The 19204-nt window shown below is 41.8% G+C and overlaps 1 protein-coding gene across 1 annotated transcript; it reads left to right on the top strand.

The window, feature by feature from the left end:
- Nucleotides 1–9395: 9395 nt before the first annotated feature.
- On the top strand, nucleotides 9396–17228 carry LOC139474271 (uncharacterized). The gene is made up of 6 exons (XM_071257210.1): nucleotides 9396–9512; nucleotides 11716–11748; nucleotides 12683–13015; nucleotides 13319–13396; nucleotides 13870–13951; nucleotides 15083–17228. Exons 1-6 carry the CDS (start codon nucleotides 9464–9466, stop codon nucleotides 16173–16175), a joined length of 1668 nt encoding a protein of 555 aa, XP_071113311.1. The 5' UTR covers nucleotides 9396–9463; the 3' UTR covers nucleotides 16176–17228.
- The last annotated feature ends 1976 nt before the right edge of the window (nucleotides 17229–19204 follow it).

Genomic DNA, 19204 nt, shown 5'->3' with positions numbered 1-19204 from the left:
ACTTTGAGATTCACACATATTGTGTCGATCTGTGTGTGCCGATGTGTGTGTGTAGCGACAAGGTATATGTAGTGCATTGTGCTTTCGAATACTGGCGATTCCGGGGCGGTCGGGTAGTCAAGTAGTTAAAGCGTTCGCTCGTCACGCCGAAGACACGGGTTCGATTCCCGACATGGGTACAATGTGTGAAGCCCATTTCTGGTGTTCCCCGACGTAATATTGGAATATTGCTAAAAGCGACTTAAAATCAAGCTCACGAACAAACGAACGAACAACTCCATTTGAATGACCAGAGGATGTCAGCTGTACTAATATAGTACTGATCACACAAACCAGTAATTAATATGATCAAACAAGTCCATAACCTGCCCATCCAATGTATTTCAGTCTCCCCTTACGACAAGGCTGGGGAACCTGAGACCGATTCTACCATAGGGTTTGTTTTGGAAACCATGTCGATCGGATAAATTGCATGTACAAGCTAGTGGGGCCGAGCCAGGGCATGGAGAGTTGCCGTAACTACTTCATACAGCATGTGCTGAATATATGTTGTTATTGTATTCAACTTGCGTCCCGAATTTACAATGCGTGATCAAATTAGTGTCACATTTATGAATGCTTTCCCATTGCAATGAAACCGTATTTGTTGTGTAGCATATATTTACATGGTAGATTCACGAGATTTATTTTCGTGGGTTAGGACCAAAAGGTAAGAATAATGTTTATACATGGGTGATAAACACAGTGTATAAACAAGTGGTATAAAATAGATGAAACATAAACAGTTTTTGCAGCATAACACGGCGAATATCATTATCTAGTTAACACTAGAAAAGGGTGTACCCACTCATATTTATATTATGGTTATGCAAACAAACATAAATGTCAAATAAATTCATCACAGGTCAGTTTTCTTAGGAGACAATGCGGGTCGAGTGATAATGTTATCTAGCCTTCTTATGCCCATTGGGATATTCGTATCAACAGACCCGTGAAGATCCGGGGTAGAACACATCTCCATTAACCCATGTTTGCCGTAAAAGGCGACTATGCTTGTCATAAGAGGCGACTAACGGGATCGGGTGGTCAGGCTGGCTGACTTGTCTGATGCATGTCATCGATCCCAATTGCGTGGATCGATGATCAATGAAGCAACCACTGGATTGTTTGGTCCAGACTCGATAGTTTTACAGACAGCCGTCATAAAGGTGGAATATTGTAAAGTTAATGTAAAGTGGAGTCGGATTCCAAGAGAGTGAAGGCGATTTAAGGCCAATTCAGTACGGGACCCAAAACCAAGATAAAAAAGTGGTACATAGATACACCAAGATAGGAAATGGGATCCAAGGTTATGAATCAAATATGACCCAAGGACAACTGAGCAATATAAGACATCTATATTGATCCAAGACTACGACAGTGAGGTAAGTCCCCGGACAAGACATCTATATTGATCCAAGACCACGACTTTAAGGTAAGTCCACGGACAAGACATCTATATTGATCCAAGACCACGACAGTAAGGTAAGTCCCCGGACAAGACATCTATATTGATCCAAGACCACGACTTTAAGGTAAGTCCCCGGACAAGACATCTATATTGATCCAAGACCACGACAGTAACGTAAGTCCACGGACAAGACATCTATATTGATCCAAGACCACGACAGTAAGGTAAGTCCCCGGACAAGACATCTATATTGATCCAAGACCACGACAGTAAGGTAAGTCCACATCTAAATGGATCTAAGACCAAGACAGTAAAGAGATTACATGTCCACGAAAGTTAAGAGGTTCTAAAGACAGTAAAGGGTAAACTCACATTTCCATAAATGAAACCTTGTTCGAAAAGCAGTTACATCGTACACCAGATTGTAACGCAAGTGCACATTGATTACAAAACTAGTTTATGTATAATTAGTTCAGCTTGTTGAGACATAATTATGTCTCATTCAAAGGTTTTTTGGTGGAATGTGTGACCATATTAGAGGATTTTACGTGCGATTCAAATTGATGCCACCTAGCTGTCTCAACGGGATAAGAAAGGTTAAAGTAAGGTCATGTATACATTATTAAAAGTATGACGATAAAAGGGTAACTATCGGCTTATTGGATTTGTACAACACAGGACGTGCGTGCGTGAGCTACGCTCTATAAGCGACGTTTCACCTCACCTCACCTCTGTTACATCATATATATTATACCATTGATCAAGTGCTGACAAAAACTTAATCTGGGAAAATCTGAAACTCGATAAACAGATTCTTACAAGCCTGCACAGCGACAAGAGGCGCCTTGGATGACGGGGCAGCACAAACTCCCTCGAACCACAGGAGTTAATTATGAGTTTACTCATCAATATGTAAATTGGATTACCTGGACAGACATGTCCGATGATTGACACATTAATATTCCCAACAAGAAAGCAACTCAGTATTCGTAGTTCCAGGGAAACCTTTTTGTCGGGTTGCTGGGAACGTATTCAATCATTCATTGGTAATGCTTCGTTTATTTGTCAACCTGGTCGAATTTCACTGGGAATGATAACATTCGGATTAACGGAGATGTATTGTATTTCATTATATAATATTAATAAGACGTTCATAACATTCCCTATGGGACTACATTCAAATTATGTAATACATAGAAACTCTGTTACTACTGGCATGCAAACATTTGTGACAGCACATGCACATGAATGCGACTCTATGTATAATGTATCAGTGTGATAAGAATAGCTTGGCTGAGTCTAATTATAAACGATTTAAAACGACACTTGTCACTTGGATAATCACTTTCTTTGATAATCACAATTTGAACAGGGTCACAATCAAACATGTTGCAGTGGAAACAGGAACGACATCCCAAAACTCCCGAAAAAGCAAAAGACATTGATTGACAGTCTGGTCTTTGTGTATGCAAAGTTTCAGGAAGGAATACCAATCTGTTTTTGAGATATGGTCCGGACAGACAAAAGGACAGACGGATAGACAAGCTGATTACTATATACAACCGTCAGTTCTACACATCAAAGGTCGACACCATAGTGTTTACCCTTAGCTGTAAGTTTGGTTCCTGTGCAATCAGCAAGTGTGCAAACCACAGGAAACACCCCCACTTAAATCACTTATCCCGATCTACTACACGATGTCACGAGTGAAAGTTGACGGACGGAAAAACCGTTTTACACGTAAATGTCACGAGCTCACCAGTACGCTAGTGACAGCATCCATTCAGTGGAATTAGTGTCAATTTCATAATGAAACTAATTCCACTGAATGGATGCTATCATTAGAAGAGATAGGCGTTGGTGTTCTGAGATGACATAATATTTACATGTTCCTGGTTTAGATGACACAATATTCAATAATAGGTTAAAGTTTGACAAAATAGATGCCGAAGTGGTGCAGGTCCGGGAGGTCTACTAGTTTTGTGAACGTCACATGTATACGCTGCAAAAATACCCGCAAAAGTAGTAACATCGTAAATATCTGACAAGGTTTTGCAGGTATCAATACAAAATTAATACCAAAAATGAATTCGTCATTTCTGCATGGAGTGGGACGGATTTGTTTGGAAAAAATGAGGTACTGCAGATATTTGGTAAAATGATGGAAAAACCGCAAAAACACAACCACGTGAGATCCTGGAGCCGAAACACACCAACATGACATGCATGTGCAAAATCACTTGTTGGGCTATTAAAATGTGGATTTTCATAACAGCGTATACATGCCGCGACTGGCAGAAGCCCAACGCAGCAACGACATCGGCCGACTGCACACAGGAGAATCATTTCAGTCGTAGCCTGGTTGTCCACGTAGCACCAAGCCTCATTACAAGAGCTACAGTACTGAATCGTTATCAGACACGACCGCCTCCGTGGTCAAGTGGTCGAGCGTCCGCCCGGAGAGCGGAAGGTCCGGGGATCGATCCCCGGCCGCGTCATACCAAAAGACGTTAAAAGATGGTACTTGGTGTTACCCTGTCTGGCGCTCGGCATTAAGGGGCTAAAACAAGGACTGGTCGGCTCGGAGTCAGTATACTGTGTCTGAGTGGGGTATTCATGTTAAACTGCGGCATGGTATCTCAGCGGGCTAGCACTATAAATCGGCATCAGTCTGGACTAGTACAAGCAGCCACACACACACACACACACACACACGTGCATGCACGTCGCTATATAAGTTCAATAATCTTTGCCGCGACGTAAAACCCAATTTCACCTCACCGTTATCAGACACAGGAGACAACAGGTGATCTTCCCAGTACCGGTCGACCAGGTATCACTACTAGAGCACATGACAGAGTAATACGGATACGTCACTTACCTGATCGCCATGGCCATCCCTACAACTACGGCAATATATACCAAGTTGGCGTTGGATATTAACCAAGACAATGAGGAACCTTGTACGCGCTGATTTCATTCGCGCCAGACCACCAGTTCGAGGTGTCGGTTTGACAGTAAGACTGACAACACCCTTTTACAGGAATCAGGTCCTGCCACGGCCCTCAAGGTCTCCAGAATTATAACATTTATGGGATGCATTGGATCAACGACTGCGAGTACGTCAGCAACAATCACAGAACCTCCGACAGCTGGCATAAGTACTGCAGGGAGAACGGGTGAACATTCCCCAGGCCACAAATCTGATTGAGACCCATGAAGATCCGGGGTAGAAAAGGTATTCTGCAACCCATGATTGCCGTAAAAGGCGATTATGCTTGTCATAAGAGGGGACTGACGGGATCTGGTGGTCAGGCTCACTGACTTTGCGGATGCATGTCATCCTATCCCAATTAGGCGGATCGATGCTCATGATGTCAATCACTGGATTGTCTGGTCCAGACTCGATTACATACAGACCGCAGTCATATAGCTGAAATTTTGCTGAGTGCTGCGTTAAACAACAAACAAACAAACAAACAAATCTGATTGATGCCAGTCAGTTTTGGACTCTAATGGTGGCAATACAAGGTATTGAGAACAGATGACCTTCACCTTTAAAATCTACTGTTCCATGTGTGCCATTGTGAACAATTGTCGTATGCTCTTTTGAAGAGGATGGTCTTGACTTTTGATCTAAAGGTGTTGACATCTTCAGATCCCCTGACATCAATGGGCAGTGCATTCCATAATGTTGATTATTTATAGGATACATAACATATACATCTGAACCCAATTTTGCGCTTACTACTTTGCAGAGTATATATACAAGGAAATAGCTGGGTATGAAAGCTTAATTACCTATACCCTACATACTATGCTCGTTGATGTTTGAAACGCACATTTCTCCGGAACTAACGCTTGGTAATAAGGAACTATATTGTGTCCTTCGTCTGTTTCCGTGTGATGAATCAATACGACCCCAACCCTCTTCCTGCTTTATGGATAAATTCATTGAATTAATTTCATGTTGTTAAAGATACAGCTTTCGTGTGGGGATGTCATGTCTCAGTGTATTACCTATTATAGTCATGTCCCTTCTAATGAACTTCTATTGTTGAGGTCAGTCACTATTGTATGAGTGGTCTGATCTTTGAGTTCAAACCCTAGACGAGTTCCGATTATGATTATGACTATTAACAAACACAGACATCCCCCCCTCCCCCGCCCCCGCCCCTTCCCTCCCCCTTCCCATCAGTGAAGTCCAACTTTCCTTGAGTCAGTACGTTTTTAAGGATTTGGACAGGACTCTAACTGAATTGGATTATGAGATTTACATGATTATAAAGTTCTTAACGGATATTGTGTTATGTATAGGTATCTTCGTGTCCTCTCAGATCAGATAAGCTTTCAGTTCGAATCAATTATCAAGTATGTTTTTTTTTTGTTTAACGCCGCAATATTCCAGCTATATGACGGTCTGTAAATAATCCAGTCGGGACCAGATAATCCATTGATCGATATCATGAGCATCGATACACGCAATTGAGATACAATTACATGCATAAAGCAAGTCAGCGAGTCTGACCACCCGGTCCTGTTAGTCGCCTCTTACGACAAGTACAGTCGCCATTTACGGCAAGCATGGGTTGCTGGAAGACCTATTCTACTGGCATACTGATCTAAACGGCATCGAACCCCACTCCCTCACGTTTCATCTACTGAAATATCATAAGCCAACACGTATACACTACAGGTCCGTTGTCCTGGTGGATATTCCTGATCACCTAATACAATAGAAATATATATTCTGTCAAACATCGGATAAGGGACAAAGGTCAGTTACGTAGAGTACTCATTCTCGGTGTAAACACGTGCTGGTCTCCGACATATTTCTGACGGAAAGGGACGTATTTTTGCCAGTAAGTATTATCCTGTTTCAATAGTTGTGTTCAACCCTGAGATAAGGGACCTTATGAGTAAAAAATAACATTTTGACCTTTCATTATATTTTAAAACTCTTCGAAGCGCAAAAATACAATTCACAAGCATCAATTCAATTACAGAGATACATGACATCAAACATGTTTACTCTTTTTCCGACGTGTAACTGTTGATGTAATAATTGCAGTTTTCAGACAGTATGTCTGATGAATTGAAAATAGACATGTATTCTGAAATATTCTGTAATAATGTTTTCATTACATTACTAACGAAGGAAGAATAAGATATATTTGGACAGTCCAAAACACGGGCGTTCTTCGCTGAAGTAGTTGACGTCAAACGTCTTTATGAAGTCATGGCGTCATATCCTTGCATCCATCAGGTCCATTTTCTCCTGGTGGGTCACATTTCTTAATTAGATATGTTGCCCTGTTCAATGAAAACAGCTTACTAGACGTTCATCATAACTGTGCTGGGCGACACGCAATTAAAGTTTGACCCGTGAAGATCCGGGGTAGAATATAGGTCTTCAGCACCCCACGCTTGCCGTAAAAGGCGCCTATGCTTGTCGTAAGAGACGACTAACGTGATCGGGTGGTCAGGCTCGCTGACTTGGTTGATGCATGTCATCGATCCCAATTGGGTGGATCGATGCTCATGATATCGATCACTGGATTGTCTGGTCCCGACTCGATTAATTACAGACTGCCGTCAAATAGCTGGACAACAAACAAAACAAAACAAAACCAAAACCAATTAAAGTATATTTTTGTATGTAGCGTTAAGCATAGATATGGGACTTATGCAGTACTTGCTGAGAATGGGTTTTTTTATATGGAAGCGGGCAATTACTTTACCATAGATACATATTTTAATGTTTGAAGGATCACTGTTATGTATAGTTGTCGATTTCATGATCACTCCAAAGCGTTGAAGCAGTTTAGTTTCACTCAGTATGGCCGGCTGTATTTGTCTTCTTGTGCTAATAACATCATGTAATAATACTGAACTGGTTGCCTGCATAATTGTCCCTACATCTAGTGTGTGCATATATTTTTATCATATATCATAATGTCAGTTCAATTCTGAGAAAGTACATATTCCTGTAACGCCTGCTTACATGGCTGTAATTTGTGAAATAGGGGACGTGACGACATCCTGACTGTTTAGTTCCTTGTTTCAGCCGGAAAGTACACTTTCGCCTAATATTTCCCTAAACCACATAAACTGACGTTTAAATGAAACTGTACCAATACTCCAAACCTACTGACGAAAAACAAAAACATGTTAAAGATATGTTTTAAAGGGAGTGGTGTTTTGGCATGTTGTGAAAAAGATTACACGCCAAAAAAAAGTAGAAAACGTTCGAATGGCAGTGGATCCACATGGATCCACATGGATCCACAATGTTCCTGTAAAGACAACAATCCAACAACAGAGTGAGTGAGTGAGTTGTGTGGTTTTACGCTTTTAGCAATATTCCAGCAAAATCACGGTGGGGACACCAGAAATAGGCTTCACACATTGTACCCATATGGCGAATCGAACCTGGGTCTTCGACGTGACGAGCGAACGGTTTAACCACTAGGCTACCCCAACGCCCCTAACAACAGTATTTGTAAAATCTCTGCAAAGTCAGTAAGCACTGGAATAATAACGAATATGTCCACCTCGCGCACCAGTGCACGTCACATGTCGACGCATCAATTGAACGATGGCGTAAGCGGGAACCCGTTGCCATTCATAAAGAATATATCCTTCATGATCTGACGGTTGCCTGCTGGTTCTGATACGTCAAGATAACCCCATAGATGATCGATAGGGTCATGTCAGGTAAAGGCCATGGAAAAACAGGAATGTTCGTTCTGTTGAGGAAGTCTTGCGTCAGCCTGGCAGTATGGAGTGAGTGAGTGAGTGGGTGAGTGGGTGGGTGGGTGGGTGGGTGACAAGCATAGTCACCTTTACGGCAAGCATGGGTTGCTGAAGACCTATTCTACCCCGGAATCTTCACGGGTCTTAAAAGGGACTATGCTTGTCGTAAGAGGCAACTAATGGGATCGGGTGGTCAGGCTCGCTGACTTGGTTGGGTGCATGTCATCGATCCCAATTGCGTGGGTGGATGCTCATGACATCAATCACTGGATTGTCTGGTTCAGACCCGATTATTTACGGACCGACGTCATATAGCTAGGATATTACTGAGTGCGGCGTTAACCAACAAACAAATCTTTCCATGAACTTTAAATCACACATTTCATTATGATACGCTAGTCTGCAGCTACTGAACGTCATATGAAAACATCGTTTTACCTACTACCTTAGTGCAAGTGTAGTTTATACGTTTGGAGAGTAGAGTTGAATGATCTGTTTGTTTCGGCTAAATACAACCTCGAGTTGAATTTGTTTTCAACTTCGAAAAAAAACAATCACAATATTGATTGCCAAAAGATTCATTGTGTCGCGTGAGTTTACTTTTGGTGGACCTTTCCACCAATATACTATAGTATACTTTAGGTTCGCCACACATTGATGACACACCACATTAAGTATTTGACAATCCGATAAATGGGTGTTTCCGACACTATTTGCAGACATTGTTTCAAATATTGCAAGTTGGTGTAGTGACTCAAGCTCACGGGGAAGTCCTTTTGAGAAAATAGTTCCCACTGCACTTCCGTTCTGCAGTTTTCGAAAATAACATCCACATCAATCAATAATGGGAATCACACAATTTTAATTTTATCATTATAACAACCTGAAAAACCTCAATACAGATAAAACAATACGCTATAACAAATCGTGTACTTCAGGTACTATTCATAATAGCATGACTACTACGATAGTGTTATCCTTTTAAAAATACATAACATTGTACAATTATTCCGTAGTAGGTACCGTCTGAATATATAACAATCAAAGACTTTCAACAGTGTAGACACTAGTAAAGCTAATTATCATCATCTTCCCAGTCAACAGAAATGGGTTCTTCAACAGAAACATGACAATGGATTGTAAACGACCAAGCGGAAGTGATTACACTTTCGCTGCGGAAACAACAGCGTAGATGTTACATGTATTGACAGCCCCATCATTCGTGGCAAAACGGAACCTGCCCTGCCAGTCTTCAATATGACGCGACTAGGACTTGTCTGTCTGCTCCTTCTCCATACGAAATACGGTGAGTGTATTTGAGCTGTACGCCTGTATAAGTAAGCGGTGCAAGAGGTAGATAGGCTGATCCAAATTGAACAAAGGAAGTCTCTGAACATCTGAATTAATGGACATTGTTTCTCAACGATTACGTATGTTGCTATGGCAGTGCTTGTATAACGGTATTTCATGAAGAGTTGGTGTGAGCGTATGTCGGTATGAACGGTCTTAGAGTGAAGGTCAAACCGCATGAACGTCTTTCACTGAATCATATGAACGTATGCTGCTATGAAATCACTTCAATGTGACCTGTCTCTGGCCATGGCGAGTATAGTATTTTAAATTAACATTTAAAAGAATCGTGCAACTGTATTTCTCCAACAGAAATGGACATGTGTTTACACACTGCAATTGAAAGATCACAAATCTAATGGCTAAAAGGAAAGGCAATAGAAATAGATCACTATTTTCCTATCACCTTTTTCAATCCTTATTTAAAATATGAAAACTATTTGATCATAATAAATATAGTGTCGGCAAAGGAAAAGTGTTCGGCAATGTTGAACACAATTTTATATTATTCTCTTCCTGTATTTGGTTAAATAGCATTCCTTGTCGCATGTCAAACATAATATGTCAGGTGTATGCATGGTAAAATATAATATGTACTCCACTTACCTAGAACTACGGGTAACACACAACGTATCAATGTCTAGCTGTGACAGTGTGACATATGACAGTCAACGCTTATGAGGTGGTGAGGTTGAATGCGATGGAATGTCGCGTTCAAGAGTATTGCACTTGTTAAGAGCATGTACATGTGTACGTGGCTTGTTGTACCAGCCCGGACTGATGCCGGTTTATAGTGCTAGACCACTGAGATATCATGCCGCAGTTTAACATGAATACCCCACTCAGAGCTGACCAGTGCTTGTTTTATTCCCGAGCGCCAGGCAAGATTTTGCCTGTTGACTTTCGCAACACTCACCAATATTCCAGCTATATGACCGCGGTTCGTAAATAATCGAGTCTATAACCTTGTCTGATCACCAGATCATTTTGTGAATTACTCGCCTTTTATATACGACCAGCATTACTTGCTGGGCATCTATTCTAACCCGGAATCACCACGGGGTGTCAGGTAGGGTAACAACAAGTACCATCCTTTAACGTCTTTTGGTATGACGCGGCCTGCAGGGATCGTACATGTACCACCGACCTAATGCTTTGCACTTCACCGCGGAAGCGGTAGTGAACGCTTGTCCACGCTTTTGCCACTTATGAACGCTTATAATGCTTATAATACGTTTATGAACGCTTATCAACGACTCAACGCCTAGGCGGTAATGACGGGATGATCGCCAATAAATGCTCATGCCACTTATGAACGCCTATGACGCTTATTACACACGTATGAACGCTTATGAACACGTACGATTATGACTCTTACGAACGCTTATGACGCTTACGAACGGGTATGACACTTTGAACGCTTATGGCGATTTTAAGCGCGTATGCCATTTATGATCTCGTATAGCACTCATCAAAGCTTTGAGTGGGTGGGGTAGCCTAGTGGATAAAGCGTTCGCTTGTCACAGCGAAGGCCCGGGTTCGATTCCCTACATGGGTACAATGTATGAGGCCCATTTCTGGTGTCCCCCGCCGTGATATTGCTGGAATATTGCTAAAAGCGGAGTACATTCATACTCACTCACTCCTGAACGCTTGTGACGCGTATGAACACTTATGACGCTTTTGACATTTACGATCGCTTTTACTCTAATGAACGCTAATGAGTGAGTGAGTGAGTGAGTGAGTGAGTGAGTGAGCATGACTTACGCCGCTTTTAGCAATATTACAGCAATATCATGGCGGAGGACACCAGAAATGGGCTCCATAGATTGTAAAAATGTGGGGAATCGACGTGACAATGCTACTTTTACCACAAGACTTCCCCACCGCCCCGAACGCTTATGACTCTTATGAACACTAATGAATGTCCATAAAGCATATTAACGCTTATGATACTTAAGAATGAGCTTAATATGCTTATGACGTTTATGACTGCTTATGCACGCTAATGAAAGTTAGCTGGAATTCAATATTTTCAATGGTTCTCGGAAACCCGATTATATGACGTGGGTTTACTGTATGCGGCAAATTCACGTTTGTTTACTCTATCCAGATATAGTCAATTTCGTGCGATTCTTATTTTATTTTTTCTGTTTCAGCTTCAGGAGATTGCCCCGACACTGAAACAAATGGTATAGTAACAAACTGCGTGTACCTCCGTACCCACCTTTCAATTTAGTGAGTGAGTGAGTTTGGTTTTACGCCGCTTTTAGCAATATTCCAGCAATATCACGGCGGGGGGGACACCAGAAATGGGCTTCACACATTGTACCCATGTTGGAATCGAACACGGGGATTCGGCGTGACGAGCGAACGCTTTAACCACTAGGCTACCTGACCGCCCCACCTGGCAGTATGGGGTATGGCGTTGTCTTGTTGGAAGAGTATACCATGTGGTTGTTATTGCAGAAATGGCAGTAGAACGGGTGGCGAACTTCATGTAGATAGATATCTTCGGTCATTGAGGTTGCCCCACTAATGAATAAACACGAGTTTATATTTTAGGGCATATCTTCGGGGAGCGGCTATTGTTCCACTAGCAGTGGTGTTTCAATTTCTTATCCCCACTTTTGTGGGTTGTTCCAAATGCACCATTACACATTCCACTTACTCACATAGAAGTAGGGGCACGGGTGGCCCAGTCATGATTCGCTGTGCAGAGTTGCGTCCCTTGATCACGCCAGAAACCTTGTGGGTCTGAATCCCGGATACTCCCAATTATGTTTCTAGGTTTGTCAGCACCAAATCCATGATCGTGGGTTTCACCGAACTGGTAAACGCCTAAGACCTGCATCACGTCGGGCTTTCCTCTCACATTAAGCTGACACGCCGCGATATCACTGGAATACTGTAAAAACGGGGTTACTCAACTCACTCACGCACTCACTAATGTAGACGTAATCATCTTTAATAACCTTATATATTGCAACTGACCGATGTTTCACCAAACGTGACCCCACGGGATATTAGATATTTCAAAGGAAGTTTAATCATCTAAGGACACAAACAATGTCGAAACGCATCAATGGATAAATGATGTCAAATTGATGTTTTATGTTCTTGCAGTATTCAGGATCTGCCAAAACCATTCATCCCACTTCACGGGCAAGTCAGGAGGCTTGTATGTGAGTCCAGACGATGTCGTCCAGCTCCTGTCCTGCAAGTGCAGCATTGAGGGAAATACGACAAACATCTTCAATCTAATGCGGAACAAGTTCGACAATGCCAACCCGTTTAATTACACCATACATAACGGCACTCAGTTTCTTAGATATGACGAACACACAAAAATACTTGACTTTCCCTCGTTCAACAAGAAGAAGGTCACCCTCGCGCTGGAACGTAAAAGGAACAGTTCAGAAAGGAATGAAAATCATCGGATCTGTTTCGATTTCCAAGGTAGGTCATTCTGAAACATCCCAAGCGTGTTTACGCACCGTAACTCGGGTAGTCCTGATCGTGTGAACCTCGACTAACTGTTGACATGTATTCGTATCTACGAGCTAGAATTGACATTACAACGCACTGACAACACGGAAATGTTTGAACTGATGTAACTGTAATTTTTAACGATATTTGACAGTTGGAAAAATAAAATGAATTTGGTAATTGTTGGGTGTTCACCTAAACACTGAATGGATCCTAATTTCAAACTGATTAACCCCTTTGGTGTTCTTATGTTTTAAATCACATTTGTTTCAGTGAATAAGAAAGAATCTGTGACGATTAACTGTAAAGCATCTCTAAAAGAAGAGGACCCCGCGCCCAAAGATAAGCCTGGTAATAGAGTGTTTTGTTTGTCTGTTTGTTGTTTAACGCCGAACTCAGCAATATCTCAGCTATATGACGGCGGTCTGTAAATAATCGAATCGGGACCAGACAATTCAGTGATTGACATCATGAGCATCGAGCCACGCAATTGGGATACGACGACACGCATTAACCAAGTCAGCGAGCCTGACCACCCGATCCCGTTAGTCGCCTCTTATGACAATCACAGTCGCCTTTTACGGCAAGCATGGGTTGCTGAAGACCTATTCTACCCCGGATCTTCACGGGTCGGTAATAGAGTGAGTGAGCTGGGTCTCACATCTTTTGATATATATTTTCTATAATTTGGACGTCAGCTTAAGCTTCATGTAGTTTGAGAGGCCAAACATGAAGCAGGCCTTAGTAACCTTCTTGCATATTTTGATAAGTGCTTTGTTTTCCATCGAGAAGACTTGATGTTACACCATGTTTTCTTGTTTCAGCGTCTCTTGGGGTCATCCTGGGTTCTGCGTTCACCGTCTTCATCCTCCTAGACGTTGCCATATTTGGAGGCATCTATTATCTGTGAGTTTGTGTTTCTGTGTCATCGCGAACCTTTTTTTCTTAAAATGTATGAAAGTAGAAAACACAAGTCAAGTTAAGTGAGGATAAGATATATGGATGAACAACTTCTTTATTACAATTAGGAGCAACGTTTCGGTGTAGGTTCTAACACCGTTATCAAAACAATTGATGAACAGATCATAACACTTGCTTGAACCTACACCTAAACGTCGCTGCTATTTGTAATAAAGAAGTTGTTCATCCATATGTCATATCCTTACTTAGTACTCCAACTTCTTAATGCCTCTCAAAGAAGTTACTATGCATGTTGAATGAATTAATGTAGGTTCAACATTATTAATACTATAACAGGACATGTTGTAAGAGCTAGACTATGTATCAGACAAACCAGTGGTTGATAGCATGAACCAATATCCGCTCCGGGATGCGATCTGTTGAGGTAACTTTATGGTACCGGGGCTCACTTTCTGTGGACTACCTGCGGGTCTCACCTAATGCCGATTATAAAAGTTGCACTTAACTAGTGATTTAATGGATTGTATTGAATATCCACTTTCATTTCGTTATTACTTGTAGATTACGTTGTCATGTGAAATGCAATTTGGGGTACTCATAATACGATGACGTCTTTCTCAATCCCGCTTTAGGAATGAATTACACATGTATTTACAGAATTTGTTGTAAACGTGTTTCTAACCTCATTTCTCTATATGTCACTTAGCCTTCATGTTTCAATTCAAGACACATTTGTTGCATCCTTCAAGACATATATGACACCCACAATGTTAGGGAAATACGCCAAGTATAACTATTAATAGTGTTTTACTATCTATATTATAATTAATTTCGTGAAAGGTTTACAAATGTATGTGTAGAAAATACATGTATACCTAAACCATATAAAATCTGATTATTTCCAAAAATACTTCTACCGCGTGGAATTTCAAATGTGTTTTTGTGTTGTTGTTTGTTTGTTTGGTTTTTTTTTTTTGGGGGGGGGGGGGGCGGGGGTGCTGGGATATGAGTTGTGTTGAGGTGTTTTGGCAAATGGGTTTGTTGGTGATGTCCTTGTCTTGCAATCACATTACGCCAGGTTTGATGCCAACATTAATATCTGTGTTAATTTCACAGTGTGAAACGACGCATCCTCAATACGTCACGACTCCAATCTCGAGTCTCCATCACCAGCGACAAGAAAGATAGACCTTGCAGACGTGGCACCACCAGTAATAGTTATGTTGGCATAACTCCATCCAATGAATATGAACCTGCTGAAGTCACGGGTGAGTACGAGACGCAGCAGCCGAACACTCTACGTCCGCCGAGACCATTGCTCCCCGAAAAGAAAACGAAGACTTGGTTACAGTTTAACAGATCTCCAAAAGTAAAGTTCTCTGTGACACAACGCCAGCAGCCCGACAACGAATACGAAGATTATTCACAAGACACAAAAGACAAAGTTAAGACACAAAAACCAACATCATCTGTGGAATCATTTCAACAAGATTCCTACGAAAATTTAAGTCAGCTCCACGATCAGCCCCAAAAGACCCGAAAGAATCAATCTGGTGCCCAAAATGCAAGTCCGAGGCAGGTGCCAAAGGTTGCACTCAAATCGGGAGCTAAGAAGGTGTTAAAGCCTGTGACTAAGGATGATTGGGTTCCTGCAGATGAATACGAAGAGGTTGAAGTGCCACGAGTACCGAGAGAGCAATATACCAAGAATCCTAAAGGTTATGCGAAGATGCACAACCCCGTAAAGCCAGTCCAAGGTCCGACTGACAGCCCAGGAACTAGACCCACTGAGAATTATGAGAAGATGGAGTCCGCAGTAGCATCGCCCATCAATAGGTTGAACAAGCAAACTCAGCCAGGTTCAAATGTCAAAACAGGATCACCAAACCAGAAAAGATCTGCGAAAGTGAATATGTCGACCGGTCCGAGTCCAACCACAGGCAAACCCGACCAAGGGAGTGTCGTACCTTCAGCTAAACCTACTGAGATGTATGACAACATGGCGATGCACCAAACCCCAAAGGCAAGGGTACCCAGTGACAGAACTGCTAATCGACAAGCTCCTCCTAAACGGCAACGAACCATGACAGAGGTGAATTGTCCTACCCAGACATACGACAACTATGACCCCATTGCCGAGATGCGGAGAGTAGCTCGAGCCGAGAGTGTTCGGAAGGAGAAATCCCCGACGGACTGGAGGTGTCAATAGTCAGGAGGTGTCTGAAGCTGCAGGTGTACATGGGGTGAATACGTCCGAAGACTGAAGGTGTCAGTAGTTTGGATGTGTCAGTAGTTGGAATGTGTCAGTAAGCTGCAAGGATCCTCGTAAAGCCTACCGGCAGACTTTATCCACATAGTTTTAACTTGACTGTGCGTTTTGCTATATAGTGACGTTAGTAGTGACGTTTTGTGTAAACTGGTTCCACGGTCGGTTTGCGTGGCAACCTCAGCACGTTTAACAGCAACAGACGATGGTAAAAAATAAGATTTTCTACATCGAAAAGTTTGTTTTTAAAAGAGATACACGTTACAACATACTACCATGTTAATGTTTCTCTTGGCGAGAGCAATTGTACTTCTCAAACAAATTGCTCGTAGTCCGCTAGTAGTATTTATCCGATACTAAGCGCCAATGAATTATTTCGTGTCTACCAACCAAACGCATCCAACAAGAAACCGACCTGTTTGCACTTTAAGGCAGAGAGCAGGTCAGTTTCTGTGACCAAACTATTACACTGTAAAGACGATTTGCTCATGTTGACGTTCACAACGAGAGTAAATTTAGCGAGGGATGTTAATCAACCTGTGACCTTCGCAACTGAAGCCGAAACTGATGCAGTGCAAGAGCATGTCCAGCAGTCGATATTTATATAATATTGTACATAGTTACTTTAAATAGCTTTCATGGAAGCTTCTGTATAACACTGATTCTTTAAACCCTAGTATGCTAGTGATGACACGCTGTGCCTTGTTTGGTGTTAACACGTATCATATGTGTCATGTTTATCACGTACTATCCTGAAACAAGGAACATAGTTTCAGTTTAAGTGTATATGTATGTACTCCTGTATATATGTACAGATCAATGTGTTTATTTAAGCATATAATGTACAGTTAACAGTAACAATAATCTGTAAGTGATCATGGCTATTAATTAGAAAGCTACGCCTATGGTTGAGGCGGTATCAACATTAATATGTCTTCGGTATTGACAAAAAAATCTTTTAAATCTCTTCTTGTAAATTATTTTAAATAATAAACAATGGTCCCTTCTTGTCTTCGTTATCATGACATACCTTTCTGAAAGGATTGGGATCGATGAATAGGAAGTTCAAATAATATAATAATAACAAATCATGTTAATAATCATAATTACTTTTGGATATTTGATTACCCGCTGCATGATGATATTGACATGTTTTACCGCTGTATCAATGCATGTCATTAAAAACCGCTGGAAGAGACAAATGTACAGGAATGTCAAGCAGGGTTATTACAACATCAAATATAACATCCACTACATTAATGTGAGTGAGTGAGTGCGTGATCGTGAGTGAGTGAGTGAGTTTGGTTTCACGCTTTGAACAGTATTTCAGTTCTTTAAGGAGGTAAAAAGGGGTTATAAGGTCGCGTTCAAGATGCAGTTATATAGCGATTCACATGCGCGCGTGTGTGTTTGGCTGCTTGTATCGCTATTTTAGTTCTAGCTCCCTAGATCAGAGACCTTGTCGCAGTTTAACAGTGATACCCTAGGCAGGCAGAGTTTCAACAAGTTCCATCTTGTGACGTACGTATTTGGGTATGACGCGGCCAGGTAATCGAACTACCGACTTTCCGCTTCCCGCAGGCTGTTCAGTTCTATTACGATGTGAGAAAAGCACGAAGTGTCAAATGTTTACCACTTTGAAAAAAAACACGAGCACGGGTATGGTGATGACCAACCTTGAAAACTCTGGGCGTACCGGAATTCGAAACCACGACCAAAGGTCTCTGGCACGGTACTTTAGACGACAGGACAACCCGCGTCCTTACCAGAGACATGTTGTACGGTGACATATACGGGAAATGATAGGAGTTTAAATGTCCGCATAGTGTCTATGCAGGACAGCACACACATCAACAACCCTCCGGCAGGAAGCGATACCATGTTATCACTACATGGTTGGAGTTCCCAGGCTTTGAATGTTCATGCAGAATACTGTAAAACGTGAAATTAATGCGTCTCCAAATTCATGGTGATGTTCATGTTGAATTCATTTGTTTATTGTACTCGACCACCATTTGATTGATGGTCGTATGTATATCTGCCAACATAACATCTGTTTTCCTTCCAATATAAATATATGAGGTGTGCAATTACAAACATATATAAGTTGTGGCAGGGTCACTCGGGGTACATGGGGTTAGGTTTTATACCACAAGCCTCCGGCCTCCGGCTCGTGCTATAAAACCTATCGTGGGATGCACAAAACCCCATGTACCCCGAGAAATCCTGCTACAACGAATGTATCATACAGACATTGTAAAAAAATCAAGCAAATTCAAAAACAGATAGGAAACAGCTGTAGATAACCGAGGTAAGCTTGCGTTATGTCATGTGACTTCCATTGACCAGTAATGGGGTGTAAGGGATTTATCCTCTAAGAAATCCACGTACCACCTGACTTGCTCGTGGCGGGGTATGAGATTTATTCCCTTCATTGACAAATTTATTCCCCTCCAAGACGGGATACACAGTACATTGTATCTTATCAAGGTCACGTGGATAAATCAGATCTCATCATTCTGACATGGAGATATGATAAGTAGGTTTGTGGTTGGCAGTTACGCAGTCAGGATGAACGCCAGTAACCCGCAATGTAACTGATCGTCAATAGATTTAAATTCCTGAACAATATTTGAAGTATACTGGTGTTGTTTTGCACGAGTCTATAAAGACTGGATGCCCATACGCAACACCCCAGTCGTTGAATGAGATGTATTTTACTCTGTTTTAACTTCAAGTAAATTAAGAGTGTTGGCTGCATGTTTGAGATCTGAGGTCTACAATGCTTCAGCAACCCATGCTTGCCTAAAAGGCGACTATATATGCTTGTCGTAAGAGACGACTAACAGGATCGGGTGGTCAGGCTCGCTGACTTGGTTCATGCATGTCATCGTATCCCAACTGCGTGGATATATGCTCATGATATCAATCACTGGATTTCCTGGTCCCGACTCGATTATCCGTCCCGCCGT

The sequence above is a fragment of the Haliotis cracherodii genome, unplaced genomic scaffold, assembly GCF_022045235.1.
Source record: "Haliotis cracherodii isolate W230 unplaced genomic scaffold, xgHalCrac1.p SCAF_3, whole genome shotgun sequence".
NCBI classification, from domain to species: domain Eukaryota; kingdom Metazoa; phylum Mollusca; class Gastropoda; order Lepetellida; family Haliotidae; genus Haliotis; species Haliotis cracherodii.
The sequence above is the reverse complement of the archived record's forward strand: the minus strand, read 5'-3'. Positions and strand labels throughout refer to the sequence as shown.

Bases quoted from the DNA above. Each gene is read 5' to 3' on its own strand.
- LOC139474271 (XM_071257210.1), top strand. From the start codon at position 9,464: ATGACGCGACTAGGACTTGTCTGTCTGCTCCTTCTCCATACGAAATAC. The intron at 11,749-12,682 runs GTATAGTAACAA...ATGTTCTTGCAG, and splicing joins CCCCGACACTGAAACAAATG to TATTCAGGATCTGCCAAAAC. The intron at 13,016-13,318 runs GTAGGTCATTCT...CATTTGTTTCAG, and splicing joins GATCTGTTTCGATTTCCAAG to TGAATAAGAAAGAATCTGTG.